The following is an 18,635-nucleotide window of genomic DNA, read 5'->3' as shown; positions in this document are numbered from 1 at the left end:
CACACTTGCAATTCTTTTTTTTTTTAATTTTTTGTAAATTAATTATATTAAAAATAATTAATTTAAACAACTGATTTTAAAACTAAAGACTATTATAATAATTAACTTATATTTTGGGATATAATAATAGGTAACTTAAATTGAAGTGATTTATTTAAATTAGTAAAGAGTATTAAACATTAAATAAAAGGAAATAAATCTAAATGTCAATTTTTATAAAGTTAAAAGGTATATATAGTATTTTTATTTTAAGTTTGGGGTAAAAGGTGAACTTTCAATTCAAAAGTGTTTCTGTAAGTTATATTGTCGAGTTTTGTTTGCCATTGTCACAGCGGGATGTTCGCCAAAGCCATGCCAGCTTTATCGAGCTCTTTGCCGAACCACACCCACCAGTCTAATTCCAGCAATTAAGCGCAAAAACCCGTTTTTAACCTCTTCCCAATTGAAGATAGCTTCTAAAATAAGTATTGTTTTGCTTTTGAAATTTTCGAAAACTTGTTTTTGTCCAAAGTTGACCTTATCTTGTGATCTTCTCAGAATTTGTCCAGAGAATTTTGTTCTTCACATGAGACGAGTTCGATGTCCAAAGGCGATTAATGTTCAGCCCATTAAATTAGGATTGTTAACTTTTCAAGTTGATTAATGTTAGGTTTATCAAATTCAGTGGATAAAAAATATTTCTTATCTATTATAATAAATGAATGTTTTTTTTGCCACATGTCATACTCTCATTCAATTTGTCAAATTTCATTTTCTGGTTATTTTGAATTAATTTATTTTCCACATGTTATTTTATGGGTTTTCTATTTTAATAAATTCCACATAATACTTTAATGTAATAATCACAATAAATATAGTAATAAATGAATATCAATTTCATTAATGGACTTACCTTTTTAATTTAAAATTCCAAAATTAAAGTTCATTAGTTTATTTTGTTTATTTATTTAAATTTAAAAGATAAAAAAATCAATTTTAATAATTCATTATTTTTCTTATTTTTTTATAAATCCAAAGTTCTTAAATATTTAAACATTTATATTTAATTTTTTTTAATTAACTCATGTAATACATGATTCTTACACCTAGTAAACTAACATCAGTTGTTTGAACATGCAAACATTTATCATCTATTTTTGCGTAATTTTTACTTTTATAGATATAAATGTAGAAATATAAAACAACAACATATAATAAATGGCTAATTATTTGCTATACAATGAAATCACATATTCTTACCAAAATACACGTTGAGGTAGATTTTTTTAATCGGCTTTCATAATCATGTTTTATTTTGTTGTTAGAAATTTACAGATTTATACTAATATAACTTGAAGATTGATATAAGATGTTTTTAATCAGTTTTTACAATTACCTTTTATTTTATTACTAGAAGTTTAGAATTTACGCTAGTAACTAGAAGAAATCAAATTTGAGTGATTTTAGTGTTATCGATGTTGGAACTTTATATATATATATATATATATATATATATATATATATATATATATATAAATGAATTGTAAGTTGGTAATTTCTTTTGTATCCCACATTGGTGGGAGGAAGATATGGCAACAAAATATTCTGTCATTTCGTAGATATAACAGCAGAGTATTCTACCATTTCGTAGATATGACAACAGAATATTCTGGCACTTCGTAGATATGACAACATAATATTTTACCACTTCGTAGATATGGCAACATAATATTTTGGAAGGGTTAGAAAACAGCTAGCTTGGAGAGTAACTCGTAGCCCTAGGGTTTGTAGGGTTCAACTCATGTTGGGCCCCTTTCTGCCTTCTAGGGTTTTGTTGCCTATAAATACAGCTCCCTAGGAGTCGTATTAGTTGCTCATGAAATTTGAAGCTCTCTTCCTCTCTCTGCGATTTTCTTCCAGTTTCCGAGTATTCACTTCGCGTTTATCGTTTTCCAGTGCTGTTGGGAAATCAATAGATCTGCATTAAATCTTGGGGTTTTACTCTATTTCTTACAACTAATAGAAGCGAAGTAAAAACCTTTAAGAACATGAGTCCGATCCGTGTAGTTATTCCAAATTCAAGATCAACCGTGAACAGGTCGGTTTTACATTATTTTATTGCTTTTAATTTCGTCCAACAACAGGACACTCTCCTTCTACCTTTTCTTATAATCAGATCTAATCGAGAAGGATTAATCTGGTTTCTGGACAAAACTCGGTAAACATATTAATTATAAATGGATCTATTAATCGCAACTAATCGACATATAATTCTCAATATTATTTTCCGGTTTCCTTGCGTGTCTATTGGTTTGATTTACAACAATCTTAAAGGTTTTTATTTGTGTTAATAGATCAACAAGCTAATGGACACTCAAATCCCAACTGCTAGTCTCAACTACATGAACCAAGAGTTTTCCAAGCTTGACCGATTCGATGTTCAGAACTACACCCGTTGGGCTGACAAGGTCAAGTTCATGCTTCATGTGCTGAAGCTCGCTTATGTTTTGGACCCAAAATTGACCCCAATTCCTGCTAATCTAATTCCCGAGGAGGGGAAAACTATGGATCCAACGATCATCTCTGATCTGGAAAATAAATGGGCTCTGCGTAGAGAGTCTGAGGAACTATGTGTGGGTCACATCAAGAACTTATTGTCTGGTTGGCTCTATGATCTTTACGCGCCGGTCAAAGATCCGAGAGAGCTATGGAGTGCTTTGGAACTCAAGTACAAGGCACATGAGGAAGGTACTAACAAGTACCTAGTGTCAAAGTACCTAGAGCTTCAAATGGATGATGACCCTGTCATGGAACAAGTGCATGAACTCCAGGTCATGGTCAACAAGCTGAACGCGCTCTCCATCTATATGCCAGAACTCTTTCAGGTTGGTGTGATCATCGCTAAACTACCACCCTCATGGAAAGACTTCTCTAAGAGAATGATGCACAAATCTGAGGACTACTCCTTGGATAATCTGATGAAACACCTTCGCATTGAGGAGGAAACTCGCATCAGGGACAAGCGTGGTAAAGACGGATCGAGTGTGCACCATGTATCAACTGGAGGTTCTGGTCATAAGACCAATTTTGGGGGACAAAACAAAAGGAACATGGGACCCAAGAAACAAAGCTTCAAGAAACCAAGTCATCAGAATCCTAAGTCAAAGCCAAAGAGGATCGGACCTTTCCACGTCTGCGGAGAGATTGGGCATTATGCGAGAGAATGCAAAGATCGCAAATCAGGACCAGTTGCATATGTAGTCGAGCAAGTGACTGATATAGTGGCAATGTTCGGTTTTGAGCATTCTAACACTCCTAAGGTCTACATGCAACCCTAGAAACCTTGGATCTATGTTTGACTAAAATACATACAAAATAATTTTTCCAAGGTTCATAACCTATCTAGCATGGCATGGGGTACTTTTAAACATAAAAGAAACTAGAAGAATTACATACCTTTAGTAGTGAGTTGATTCCTTAGGAGTTTGAGATCCTAGCACCAATAATGTGAATGCCTCAAATGGAAATCACAAAACACCACAAACTTGGAAAACTTTATGAGAGAGTATGTTTGCTCTAGAAATCGGCCACTCTTATGCACACACACATAGTATCATTTCAAGCATCACAAGCCTCTTTATATAGTGTAGATGATTAGGGTTATGAACCATGTAAACCCTAATAACCCATGTCTCTTCCTTTTCCAAGGATCCATGGGTTAAAAGCTCCATGGATCATCCATGGACTCCCATGCAAGCTTAGCCCATTTCCTAATGAGTATTAACCCACACTATATAAATATAATAGCCCATATTTAATTAGTCACCTTTGATCACTAAATTAATTCATAATTAATTTAAGATCAATACTAATTAAATAATATGATTTCATATTAATATATTATAACTTATAATATATTAATAAGTCACAAACATACTGTTCTCATAATATTATCCATATAAATAGTTCGGGTGAAGTGCAACCCAAATGGACCATGCCGGGTCGGGTCAAGTATATACCAAATAAGTTATGGACTTAGACACCTTATCTAACAGTCTCCCACTTGGATAAGTCTGATAACTATATTTGCCTATATAGCTTCAGGAACTAACCGGCAATCGTAGCTCTCGAAAACTCTGTTGAACTATGAAGCGCCATTTTAGATATCATATAATCCTCTGCTCTCATGATATCAGCCGGACAAATACATGGAACAATGTCTTACTTATTGTCCAGCAGTTTGTTTCCCGATTTCCGATTTGTTTGACAAAGAACTTAATCGAACACATCAATTTAGTTCTGACCGGGCCCGGTACATAGGTCAAAACAAAATCATCGAGGGGCCCAGATATCGCTTCTAATACAAGAAGGAACAAATAAACTTCGACTCATATGGTTGTTCTACTACTTGTTGAATTGTACACAAATGCACGTTTTATTACATCAAGTTACTGATGCGTTTTCGTGAAATCAACGCACAACCAACGCATAGGCAACACCTCATATCTCTAGGTTTGAAGACTTATATGATATTACCGTCTCACGATCACTCGAGATAAATTCCATGAAGTGATACAAGTGAGCATGGGTTTATTCCAATACTCATAACTTATGAGCAATCATGAATGTTGTAGCAACCATTTCTATGCCTAAACACTTTTAGTCATCTACAAACCCAATTCATGACAGTCTTGATTCATACATACTTCCGACATATGACCGACTGTGGAGAATTTGAATAAATTTATTATTCTGGAAGTCAAAACATGCAAAGCTGAAACAATAGTAAATAATTGACAATGATAGCAACACCTTACTCATAAATAAATCACAACTTTTATTCATCATCAAACGTCGATTACATTTTACAAGTTTCAGTAATAACTATCTAATCCGTAAAACTAATATCGTCCCTCAGCCCGATGCACCTCGCATGCTGCAAATGCCTAACCCTCGTCAGTTCCTTCGTAAGGGGGTCCGCAGGGTTCTCATCCGACGATACCCTCTTTGCCACGAGGAGTCCTTCTTCTATCTTGTGTCTTATGAAGTGATATTTTCTGTCAATGTGTCGGGATCTGCCATGATCTCTTGGTTCCTTGGCTAAGGCAACCGCACTATTGCTGTCACAGAAAATGTCCATAGGCTCCTTAATAGCTGGTACAACTCCAAGGTCTCCGATGAAGTTCTTCATCCATATCGCCTCCTTTGCCGCTTCACTCGCTGCTATGTACTCTGATTCACAAGTCGAATCAGCTACCGTCTCCTACTTGGAACTCTTCCAAGTGATTGCCCCTCCATTTAGAGTAAAGACCTAGCCCGACTGAGAGCGGAAGTTATCCCTATCAGTCTGAAAACTAGCATCACTATACCCTACTACTCTCAAGTCATCACTCCTACCAAGGGTAAGAATCCAATCCTTAGTCCTCCGCAGGTACTTGAGAATATTCTTTACCGCAGTCCAGTGAGCTTTGCCAAGGTTCCCTTGATATCTGCTGACCATGCTCAAAGCAAAGGCCACATCAGGGCGGGTACAAGTCATAGCATACATGATCGAGCCAACAGCGGAAGCATATGGTAGTTGACTCATCTCAGCTATCTCGGTCTCTATACTCGGACTCTGAGTCTTACTCAGCTTGGCATTGCTTTGGATGGGTAAATCTCCTTTCTTGGAATTCTGCATGTTGAACCTTTTCAACACCTTATCCAAGTAAGTACTCTGACTAAGTCCAATTAGTCTTTTACTGCTTTCTCTTAATATCCTTATCCCTACGATATAGGCAGCTTCCCCAAGGTCCTTCATAGCAAAGCACTTCCCAAGCCAGGACTTAACCTCCTGCAAGGTTGGGATGTCATTTCCTATGAGTAGTATGTCATCTACATACAGTACCAAAAAGTTAACTATACTCCGACTAGCTCTGACATACACGTAGGACTCATCTTCACTTCCCAAGAAGCCAAACTCTTTGACCTTTTCATCGAAACAAAGATTCCAGCTTCGAGATGCTTGTTTCAATCCATAAATGGATTTCTCAAGCTTGCACACTCTATTAGGGTACTCTACACTGACAAAACCCTCTGGCTTATTCATGTAAACATCCTCAGCCAACTTTCCGTTAAGGAAAGCGGTTTTGACATCCATTTGTCATATTTCATAATCATGAAATGCAGCAATGGCTAGCATAAACCTAATAGACTTAATCTTCGCTACTGGTGAAAAAGTTTCATCATAATCAATACCCTGAGTCTGAGTAAAACCCTTTGCGACCGGTCGCGCTTTATAAGTGTGCACCTTCCCATCCATGTCAGTCTTCTTCTTGAAGATCCATTTGCACCCGACTGTCTTACGGCCTGGTACATTGTCAACCAAGTTCCAAACTTGATTGTCATACATGGACTGTATCTCACTGTCCATAGCCTCCTTCCATTTAGCAGACTCCGGGCCTGCCATGGCCTCCTTAACACTGTTAGGTTCATCCAGATTTACCAGTGTACTATCACTGATAACCCTTGTGGAACGCCTCGGAGGTACAAACTCGTCAGCTGGGTCAACAGGAGTTTCCTCCTCAGGTTGATTGCTAGTGTCTGAGGTTCCTTCACCAATTGACTCTTGAATTTCTTCAAGGTCAATTTGCCTCCCACGGTATCCTTGGCTTATAAATTCTCTCTCTCGAAAGACCCCTCTCCTTGCCACAAAGACCACATTCTCACTGGGTCTGTAGAAGAGGTAACCAAAGGATTTATGTGGGTAGCCGATGAAAATACACCTTTCACTTCTAGGTTCGAGCTTATCATGAGTCTTGCGCCTCACGAAAGCCTTGCAACCCCAAATCTTGATGTGGTCCAAATTGGGAACTTTCCCAGTCCACATCTCATGAGGTGTTTTGGCAACCTTCTTTGTAGGGACTAGATTAAGGATGTGGGCGACAGTCTCTAAGGCATACCCCCAAAAAGAGATTGGTAGCGAAGCTCGACTCATCATAGAGCAAACCATGTCCAACAAAGTTCGATTACGCCTCTCAGCCACACCATTCAGTTGTGGTGTCCTGAGAGGTGTCAATTGTGAGACAATCCCACACTCCTTAAGATAGTCGAGGAACTCAGTGCTAAGATACTCACCACCTCGATCGGATCGAAGCATCTTAATGTTCCTGCCCAATTGATTTTCTACTTCATGTTTAAACTCTTTAAACATTTCAAAAGTCTCTAACTTATGTTTGATTAATTAGACATAACCATATCTACTAAAATCATCAATAAAAGTCACATAATAGCGATTGGCATCCCTTGTGGCGGTTTTGAATGGTCCACATACATCAGTATGTATAAGGTCCAACAAACCCTCACCCCTTCACAAGTACCAGTGAAGGGTGATTTTGTCATTTTTCCAAGTAGACAAGATTCACAACTATCATCCGACTTAAGGTCGAACGACTCCAAGACTCCATCCTTTTGGAGCTGGCCTATGCGTTTCTTACTTACATGTCCAAGACGACAGTGCCACAATGATGCTTTATCCAAGCTAGTAGAAGAATCAATACACAACACATTATTTCCTAAATTATCTACAACCGACACAGCTTCATACACACCATCACAAGGTAATGCTTTAAAATAAAGAACATTATTAAAGAAAGCATTTATTTCACCACATTCATTATCAAAAGAAAAGGTAAACCCTTGTTTGTACAAAGCATGAAAGGAAATTATATTTCTCTCCATTTCTGACGATGTCGCAACAAGGAATTCTGATACGTTGTAAACACTTAAACAAAGAATGACATTGTAGCTAAAACTAGAAAACATGTATGATGTTTATTCAATGAAAACAAAATTCCATCAAATACCCTATACAAACTTTCAAATAGTCAACAAAAGTTGGAAACCATAAAAATCCCGGTTTAAGTCCATTTTGGACTAGGATTTTCTTATTGGGCCTAATGGACCAATAAGCTTCCAATTTGACTATTTTGGGCTTAGAACTCTTAAATGGGCTCTAATTGGACCCACTTTCATTTATTTTAAACATTTTGGGCCATAATGGGCCTAGAATGAAATAAAATACCCTTATTGGGCCATAACAAATCTAATTAACCTAAATGGGCCATAAAACCCATTCTCTTTGACAAATTGGGCCGTAAGCTATCAAAGGAGCCCAATAGGCCGAAAAATAATTATTGGGCCTCATAAATTTCGAACAAGATCAAACAATGGCCCAACATAAACTATTTCCTTCCTCCTAAGCCCAATAAATTCGGCCCAAGATAAAATAAAAAAAGAAAGAAATAAGAATAATGGGTGATTAAGGGGGGAGTGACACCTCATAATTATACTTGGGATATCCATGCACCCATCTCATACTTCCAAGCATCTATCACCTCACTCTCTCTCTCTTCTCCCCTCTCTTTTTCTTCTTCGGCCGAGAACACAAAGGAAAAACACACACACCTCACAAATTCTCTCCAAACACTCTCAAAGAACACTCTTGTTTCTCCATCAAAATTTTCGAGATCTAGGGCATTTCAAGAAGGTTTTTCCACAAAAATCATCATTCTAGGTAAGTTAATGCTTAGATCCATGGTTTAGCTTCTTGAAATTGTTATAAATCTCCTTCTAACTCATGAAAGTTCATGATCATGCTTATTAGAACCTATCTAACCCAAAGTCTTCTCAAGAAGCTTTCTAGGGCCGAGAATAGCATCAAACTTCTTCCATTTCTTCTTCAAATCGAAAACAACAAGCAAAGGTGAGTTCATACCCCTCTATTTTCGGTTTTCACAAGTTTTATGGGGGAGAATACAAGTAAAATGTGTAGATCTATGTGTATGTGTGATTTCATGTATGTATGTGTGATTTTATGTGTCTATGTGGTAAATATGTAACAAAAAGGGAAGAAATCTCGAGATCTATGGCACAAGAGGGGAAACAAACATGATCTAATATACTTTTCATTGAACAAGTCAAGAAAAGTTTCTATCTAAAGTCATAATAAACATAATGCAACATAAAACTCATTTTTGGGCTATAATTGTCAAATAAACAAAAGATGAGTTGAAATTTGTCATTTACGGTTTTCTTAAGGACTAAAAGAGTCAAAACAGTAAAAATAAATGTTTTTATGAATATTATACTCTTTAAAGGACTAGAAATGTAATTTGTAGCTTAATGGGCTAATTTTTGGGCTTTTCGGCCCATAGGCCCAAAAATTGCAAAAAAATACGATTTTAAGGGGCTGAAATGGTACAATTCTCGAAACAGGGAGTAAAAGGGGTAAACAAAACTATTTCAAGGGTTAAAATGCTTTTCTTTTCCAAAAAGGATCAAAAATGTAAAGTTTTTGGAATTTGGGCCAAAATTGTAAAAGTTGCAAAAAAGTTGGACTTTAACTGAAAAACTCTTTACTGGAGGGGCTGTAACTGCCAAAGAGTAAATTTTGAACTAAAAACATCACTAAAACAAGTCTATGGGTCAAAAATGTAAAGAAAATGGTTTAAGGGCCTAAAATGTCTTTTTTTTTTAATAAGGAACTAAAATTGTCATTTTTATTAAAGAATGGCTGAAAAGGGTCAAACCAATATTTTGAACCAATTATTTTATTATTAAGATATTTGAGTCAAAAATACCAAACTACAACTCATGAAAATAGAAAGATGAATATACGTAAAATTCCAAATATCGTTATAAACAACCAACCGGCCTCGTGCCGAGACGAAATTAACAATCGTTCAATCAAACTTTCCAACAATTATACTATACCTAAAACAAGTAAATATTCAAATCCTTGGGCTTGAAAGTCTCAAATCATGCTTATTGGGCCTTCGTGACCCATTAACATAACTTTTGAGCCCAACGATGAAAATAAACGTTTATTGGGCCTCCTGTGACCCAATTACATGTTTAAGGGACCCTCAATGGCTTTCAAGTGCTATTGGGCCTCAGTGGCCCATTAGCATTGCTAGTAAGGTCGAAATAAATCAAATGCGAAATGGGCCAACGCGTCCTTCGTATAACCAACAACCTTAAATAACACACGTAATTAGCAGGACCTTGTAATCCTCTTATCCTCGTTTGTTAGGCTTACCTTCAATTCAAGTAAACAAATACAGGTCGTTAATCAATAGTAATCAATTCCGTTTGGATTAAGTGAGTAATAACGGGCGACACCTCTAAGGGTCGTTCGTAGTCTGTAGTTATAATCAAAGTCTCCTGGAAGGAGAGCGAGAGTTTGTGTATAGATCTATACGGGGGTGACTCCCCCACACCTCAGCTATTCGCTACAGTTAGACTCGGCCAGTCTAGGGTGACAAAATCTTAAGATCAATTCCGGCGTTCATTAGGATGCCAAGACAGACGAACTAGTCATTATTATGCATGGTTATAACGACTCACAAAAATTAAATAAATCCAATACTATCCGAGTAATCAAGGAAAAGTAATCAAAATCACTTGTGTGGCGGTATAACAATTTGATAACAATTATATTATGTTATCGGAAAACATCGGGTTTTTCGAGGAAATCAACATCACTCGCTTGTATTTTTCAACGACTATAATGCAAAACTTCCCATTTATACACGTTTTGAAATCATTCATGCATCAACTTATGGATCTTCACACTTTGGTAAACAACTGTCTTTTCAGAAAATATCGGATTTTCTGGGTTTTATAAACTACACAAATCATTTTTATCACAACGATGCTTATGAACTCACCAACATTTCATATGTTGACATTTTCAAAATAACTTGTATTCTTAGGTAACAGGTAAGCTGAAGGGTAATAACAAGTATGTTAGGATGTTATGTTTTGAAAACACCCGAACAATTGATGCTATGGATATGTAATATTTAAACAATGTATTGGATGTGAACAATGTCAATCGTTATGTATAAATCATGGTGAATTTTATGTTGTGTTTCATGTATAATCATTGTGATGATATTCAATTTAAGTCACGCAATCCCTCGGAAATTTCCACCGTCTGGTTCGGGGGTGTGACAGGTTGGTATCAGAGCAGGCCAGTTCGATGCCATGAAGGCAGAAAACAAAACAAGCGAAGCGTTACGTGGAATGGAAAAGAATTTCGAAGTGAAGGAGGACGGAGCATATTACTTCATGAACCGCATTTGGGTCCCTAAACTTGGGGGATTCAGAGAAGTAGTCATGAATGAAGCCCACAAGACACGATACTCCATCCATCCGGGTTCGGATAAAATGTACTCGGATGTCAAGCAACATTATTGGTGGCCTAACATGAAGGCAGAAATTGCCACTTACGTTAGCAAGTGCCTCACGTGTGCTAAAGTAAAGGTGGAATATCAGAAGCCCTCGGGATTACTACAACAACCAGTAATTCCCGAGTGGAAATGGGAAAGGATTAATATGGACTTTGTGACCAAACTACCCAAGACAACTGATGGTTTGGATACCATATGGGTAATAGTTGATAGGTTGACAAAATCCGCTCATTTCCTGCCAATAAAAGAATCATACAAGATGGAACGATTGACAATCATCTATATCAAGGAAATCGTGAGACTCCACGGAGTGCCACTATCTATCATCTCAGATAGAGATAGTAGGTTTACTTCACGCTTTTGGCAATCGCTTCAGAAAGCTATGGGAACACAACTTGACATGAGCACTGCCTACCACCCACAAACGGATGGTCATCGTGGCCATCATGATGCATGCCACTTTAGTGGCATCTCTCTCATGCGTCCTGAATTCAGCGATCTCCTCGGGAATAGCAGTGGACTCATCAAGCTCCTTTAGCTCTTTATCGAGGACATATTCCTTGTCCTCGTAACGAGTAACCATCCTGATGTTCCGGATCCAATCCATGAAGTTGGAACCATCAAAGATGACTCTCCCACAAAGGTTCATGAGAGAGAATGAGCCAGTAGGGTTAGAGCCCGAAGCATTGTTGTTGGAAGACATCTGAAAAGAAGAAAACAAGTTTAGATTAGATATAAATAGAGTCCTTAATAAGACACCCAAATGTAATATTAAGGCTAGGATCCAACACAATATATTATAACTTAGAAGAGGGATGTCGTAATCTAAGCTATAACATATTTGAAGGTAGGTGAATGACGATTCACTAATTTCCACCATGAAAAACGAAATAAATTATTAGGTTTAATTGGTTTTGAAATTCCTAGATTATTTTGAGATTCATTGAACTTTTCAATGACATGTTTCAATCTTGATTGTGCCCTTCAAGTTTTGTGACTGGGATGCCGAGGATCACAAAACAAGGTGTGAATAACCATGCAAATTCACTTGGTACCCTTAATATTATCACCCAATCAATGTGCCGGTTAACCACACGCGCTCCACCGATCTATGATAAACATTAAGTCACCCTTTGTGATCCTTACTAGTCCAAGTTAGTGTGCCAGTTAACCACACACGCTCCACCAACGACTTGGTAAGGTACAAAGTGTGAATTTCATGGGTTAGCACCATTTTCACATTTTCCTAAAGTAACTAAGATTAGAAATTTATAAAAACATTTAGTTACTTTATAATAATCATTATACTTTTAATGAGAATTTAAAGTCATTGTCCTACCCGTTCGGCTAACGACCATCCACCGATCAAGGAAGCGGTGGGTGAGAATGGACACCCATTAAGCTGCCATTTTATAGGCAACAACCTTATACCCCCCTTTTAGACCGGCTTCGTGAATGAGGCCTACTAATGGTAAAACGACTTAATCTTATACATATATATAATTATTAACCATTAATGTTATAAATAGTATAAGGGTTGAATTTTAACTTTTAAAACACTAAGGGTTGGAATTAAAGTATATTAAAGTGTGTGCAACTTTACAAATTCCAAAACTTGAGGACAAGTTTTGAAATTAATTAATAAACAATTTAGCAAATAATTCCTATGATCTAACAATAATTCATAAGAACATGAATATCATATCAAATTTTCAAGAACATATGAACACATATAAACATGGAATTTTGATATTGGCCATTGTAAATGGATTAGCACAAACATTACACCATCTAAAACAAGTTTTAAAACACCAAAACAGTTTAGGGTAATGTTTCTAGTCCATTTCCAGCAGCAAAAGTCGAAAATATGCACTCTGCCTAGCCAACTCATCGAGTGCATGAACTGACTCGGCGAGTTGGTTGAAGATTCGCTTGGACTCGTCGAGTCCCCCCATGGACTCGGCGAGTCCCCTGTGCAGACAGCAAGAACTTCGACTTTTTCAGCTATTTTGCATCAAGTATCAAACAAACAAGCCTAGTCTCTGATACCACTGTTGGGTTTTGAGCATTCTAACACTCCTAAGGTGTACATGCAACCTTAGAAACCTTGGATCTATGTTTGACTAAAATACATGCAAAATAAATTTTCCAAGGTTCATAACCTATCTAGCATGGCATGGGGTACTTTTAAACATAAAAGAAACTAGAAGAATTACATACCTTTAGTAGTGAGTTGATTCCTTAGGAGTTTGAGAGCCTAGCACCAATAATGTGAATGCCTCAAATGGAAATCACAAAACACCACAAACTTGGAAAACTTTATGAGAGAGTATGTTTGCTCTAAAAATCGGCCACTCTTATGCACACACACATAGTATCATTTCAAGCATCACAAGCCTCTTTATATAGTGTAGATGATTAGGGTTATGAACCATGTAAACCCTAATAACCCATGTCTTTTCCTTTTCCAAGGATCCATGGGTTAAAAGCTTCATGGATCATCCATGGACTCCCATGCAAGCTTAGCCCATTTCCTAATGAGTATTAGCCCACACTATATAAATATAATAGCCCATATTTAATTAGTCACCTTTTGATCACTAAATTAATTCATAATTAATTTAAGATCAGTACTAATTAAATAATATGATTTCATATTAATATATTATAACTTATAATATATTAATAAGTCATAAACATAGTATTCTCATAATATTATCCATATAAATAGTTCGGGTGAAGTGCAACAAGACACTCTCCTTCTACCTTTCTTATAATCAGATGTAATCGAGAAGGATTAATCTGGTTTCTGGACAAAACTCGATAAACATATTAATTATAATTCGATCTATTAATCGCAACTAATCGACATATAATTCTCAATATCATTTGTCGGTTTCCTTGTGTGTCTATTGGTTTGATTTACAACAATCAATATATTTAGTGTAGTCGAGATTTTATTCGAGACAAATTGATATCTATTTGGTTATCGTCTGAGACAAGAGGCGTGGAGTGCACACTCGGATAGCTAATAAGGACTTGGGGGTCGGGGGCAGCAATCCTATGGGGTTCGAAGGGCCAGAGACCTGGCCCGGTCAGGTCAGCATGCAAGGTCAAAAGGCCGCCCTTGTGGGGTGTGAGGAAGTGCCCCGACCTGAAAAGTAATTCATATAGAGAAAAGGTTCCAACCAAAATTTTTCTACCAAAAACTCATGGTTTGCGCCAGTTACAAAGAGGGCATCATTTCTATTAAATCCGCCGTCTTCTACATATATGTAAAAGATTTGAACGTTACAGAAATATAACATCATAAAAACTATTTATTTTCTATGTAGTTTGTCTCTGAAGAACACGAAAACTGAAAGGTATTTGTTGAAATCTCGTATTTTGCATGAAATCCGTATTCATTCATTCTTGGATCATCCTAAATAAGATTCCGTGACACCTCATATAATAGGGTTGAAATCAAATATTTTGAAAATTGTTTTATATACATGATCCTTGAATTATTCAAATATTATATTGATATTCGAAACTCAAAATTTAACATGCCTATAGATATAAAAATAAGTTAAAACATTGATGCAAAAAATAGTAAATAATTTATTTCGTTACATAAAGTTAAAAGAAAAGGATAACATTTATTGCATAAATAAATCATCAAGTCTTGTAATTATGAGAGTAATTTTTTCCATAAATCTTAGTTGGCAAAAGCCAAGTCAAACAGAAACTTCTCATTGAAAGTGGAAACTTAGTTCATTTTCAGCGTATCAAATTAATACTTAGGTCACGTGTGAAACTCGAATACTTCTTTTATTTCTTTGTGTAGTATTATTAAATATTAGAATATTATAGATATATTTTCAAATAAATTACTAAATTAAAATTATCTAGAATAAAGTTATGGGTAAAATTTCCATGTTATCAGTAAAAAATTATACTTATAAAAAGTTAGACAATTAATTTATTGGTTTAAATACAGTTTTTAAATTTTAAAAATAAAAGTCAAAAGATGATGACCAATTTTCCATATTAATGGAAGCAAGTGGGGCTTTTGGTGATATCGAACATGAGGAAGTGGATGACCAAATAATATAATTGGTGTTGGCCACTGCATTGCATGTCACACTTGTCTTAAATATGATTGACCACCCACCACTACCATTTCTAATTTTGACTTTAAATATTAAAGTCCACCATTAGTAGTTTTTCTATTTAAGTTGTTTCATAATCTGTCACCAACTTTGTTAAATATCCCCCAAATCACATTTTAAAATATATTTTAGATATCATTTCTAGAACTTATGATGTAAATTCACGATTGTGAAATTATTTGTATTATTACAAGTCAAATTTATTTAAGATGGTACATATATGTCTATTTGGTTATATATATGCATGTTAAAACGATGATTTTAATTATATTTTTAAAATAAAATTTACTAAAACTAAATATTTCTTGTTGCACACTTTTTTATACATTTCTTAAAAAAATTGAAAAAAAAACAAGCCCTCTCCCAAATTGTTAAGTTAATAACATAAACTACCTTATATATTGTCTCAATTTTATTTTATTTTTGGGAAAAAAAAGCTTCATATTTTTTTTCAAATTGACCTTTTATTAGATTTTTCTAAAAAAATATTGTCAAATGAGAGGGTTTTTTTCGAAAAACTAAATAAATAAAAAGTTAAAGAATTTTTGGAAAAAATAAAGTTAAGAGTTTTTCGAAAAAAATGAAAAAATATAAATTCTTTGGTAAAATAATTACAGATGGACAGATGCCAGCCACCCCTTAACTAATTTCGGAATAATTAAAAAAAATCTCCAATAAATCAAATATGTCTTCATGAATTAAAATACCGTTAGATTACGCTTCAAAACATGAAGAAAGTTAAAATAAACATAAGAGAAACGAAAGAAATGGAAAACAAAACGTCAAAACCGTTGTTGTTTCCCTTCAACGTTTGGGCCCCTGGTCCTGTTTCCCGCTATTTTGCCCATTAGCATGTCTCAAATCCAAGTAGCTTTCTATTTCTTTCTAGGAAAATAAATAAAAGAAAGAAGGTAAGAAATTACTTAAAGTTAAAAGTTAAATCTACTAGTGGTGTGAGAACCATGAGATATTTATTAGTTATTTCTTAAAAATCTATTTGTTTCGTAGATACATGCTTCTATTATTTTATTAAAGTGTCATTTATATATTTATTAGTTCCAACTTGTTTATCTTACGTAGTTGATATTTAGTTAAAGTTAAATCTACTACTAGTGGTGTGAGAACCATGATATAATTATTAGTTGTTTCTTAAAAATCTATTTGTTTTTGTAGATACATGCTTGTATTATTTTATTGGGGTGTCGTTTATTTATTAGTTCCAACTTGTTTATCTTAACAATACATATTTGATATCTAGTTAAAAGTTAAATTTACTGTTAGTGGTATGAGAACCATGAAATAATTATTATATATAACAATTAACATCCCGACTTACGAACAGTAACCAGGTGAGCTCAACTTAACTATAAAGTTGGTCAAATGTTGTCCCTGTGTTTATGTCACTTACCCAATGCAGCTCCTGATTTTTTAATCTATCTCCTTATGATCCTTGGAATAGTAATGTGGCATTATCCTTCTTCATTTTGCGACCCAGCCTCCCACCTCCGGCTTCACTTTATCTCAATCTGCTCTATTTTGGCGACACATACCTGCAAGTCACCAGTATACCATCGTTCTCCCTATTTTTCATCTCATTAATCTCCTCTAACTGTCTCTCCCCCATATTATCGTCTCCACTCTCTAAAAACCATTTCTCATCTAGAAAACCAATCCTCATTCTCCGTCTGCTTACATCAGTTGTTACCTCTGACCATCTCCTTCCATCGGCCGATACCACCATCATTAGAAACCTTACCCATTGTGACCTTGAAAACCATCCAACACTGAAAGCCCGCTCATCACCACCATCGCACCGACTCACTAACGTAGCCTCTAGAAACCATAGCCTCACCAACTCACTACTGCCACAATCCTTCATCTCCCTCTCCCTAAAACCCTAAACACCACCTTCAATGTTGGTAATTTTAGTGCTATCAAAATATTTTAGTGTAGTTACTATTATTATTAAGACAAACTGAGTTTATTTTACTATCTGAGACTAGAGGTGTGGGGTGAACACTCAGAGTGATAATATATGGACCCAAGAATACAAATGTACATGGGTAGCACTCGTGGGTACAAGGTCCTAAGGGGCAGAGCCCTTGGTAGGGGATCTGATGCCCGGTCACCGAAACCTAAAAAAAATTTCTATAACACGAAATTGTCCAAACATATGTTTCCCGCCAAAAACCTGTTGATGACATCATGATGATGTAGGCTGGAGATTTTCCTTATAACTACCTGCAACCACCAGTTTTGGCGCCAATGGTGTTGTTACCACCTTTTAACCGCCATCTTCCTTGTATTAAAGGAAGATGGACATTGCATGCAAAGGTTACTAGTTTAATAACTGAAATTCAATATCTTCTATTTGCATCAAACTGTCTCAAAGAACACATAACATATTCAAGATATTTTGTGTTTGTGAATCAGATTGGTCTTGTAATTTGATTCAATATCTTGGATTATCCCATAAGTTTGCATTTCTGTAACCCTATGAATAAGGGTCAAATTACAAATTTTAGAAAGTGATTTCCAAACACTGTCCAAGAGATTATCCAAGTTATTGTTATTCTAAACCCTTAAATTCTAACATTCATCGCCATGAGGTATGTATGTCTCTCTTTCTCTTTTTAAACTTTCTCTCTTACTATGTGTGAGTGTGTGTGATTGCTTTGATTCCATAAAAAATTAATTTCTACTCCGTATAATTGGGTTATATGTCTGAATGATGAACACGTTAAACTATTTGAATATCTTAGACTTTCAGTAAGCATCTTCTGATAAAAATTTTACTTTTCGATTAACATCGATTTTCGGCTTTATTGCTATTGATGTTCTTCTTTTGTTTTGTTTTTTTTTCTTTTTAATTTCACAGGTTTGTAATATGTGTTTTTTCACTATTTTGATTTTTTTTCCTTCGAAATATGAGAAACTTCATTTATTCGTTAATGTTTAATGAATCATTTGAGGTTTCCTAGGTTTCATTTTCATTGATCTGATCATGTTTCTCATGTTTCATATTTTTGTGGGTGAAGCTCTCAAATTACTCTAATTATGTGTGTGTATGTGAATTACATGTGTATGTTTAACTCTATGTTAAATTTCTGTTGTGTGCCTTTTTTACTCTTGCAAACTTTTCAAAGCTTACAGGGGATGTGTAGATTGTGAGCATCATGATCGAGATGCTGATGAATGGAGGAGTAGGGGAATTGTGCATCTATCTTAAAGAATTTGTTTATACGATCAAAATATTGATTACTTTGTT

General features: G+C 35.4%; 1 protein-coding gene across 1 annotated transcript; it reads left to right on the top strand.

Moving 5' to 3' along the window:
- The first annotated feature begins 2,345 nt into the window (after positions 1–2,345).
- Positions 2,346–18,253, top strand: LOC145112667 (uncharacterized). Its single transcript, XM_079048803.1, has 2 exons — positions 2,346–3,273; positions 18,246–18,253. Exons 1-2 carry the CDS (start codon positions 2,346–2,348, stop codon positions 18,251–18,253), a joined length of 936 nt encoding a protein of 311 aa, XP_078904929.1.
- The last annotated feature ends 382 nt before the right edge of the window (positions 18,254–18,635 follow it).

This window comes from Lactuca virosa, chromosome 5, assembly GCF_052849685.1.
Source record: "Lactuca virosa cultivar CGN04683 chromosome 5, Lactuca_virosa_CGN04683_v6, whole genome shotgun sequence".
NCBI classification, from domain to species: domain Eukaryota; kingdom Viridiplantae; phylum Streptophyta; class Magnoliopsida; order Asterales; family Asteraceae; genus Lactuca; species Lactuca virosa.
This window is presented reverse-complemented; position numbering and strand designations above follow the sequence as displayed.

What these genes read in the sequence shown, in the direction of transcription:
- LOC145112667 (XM_079048803.1), top strand. Translation starts at nt 2,346, where the DNA reads ATGGACACTCAAATCCCAACTGCTAGTCTCAACTACATGAACCAAGAG.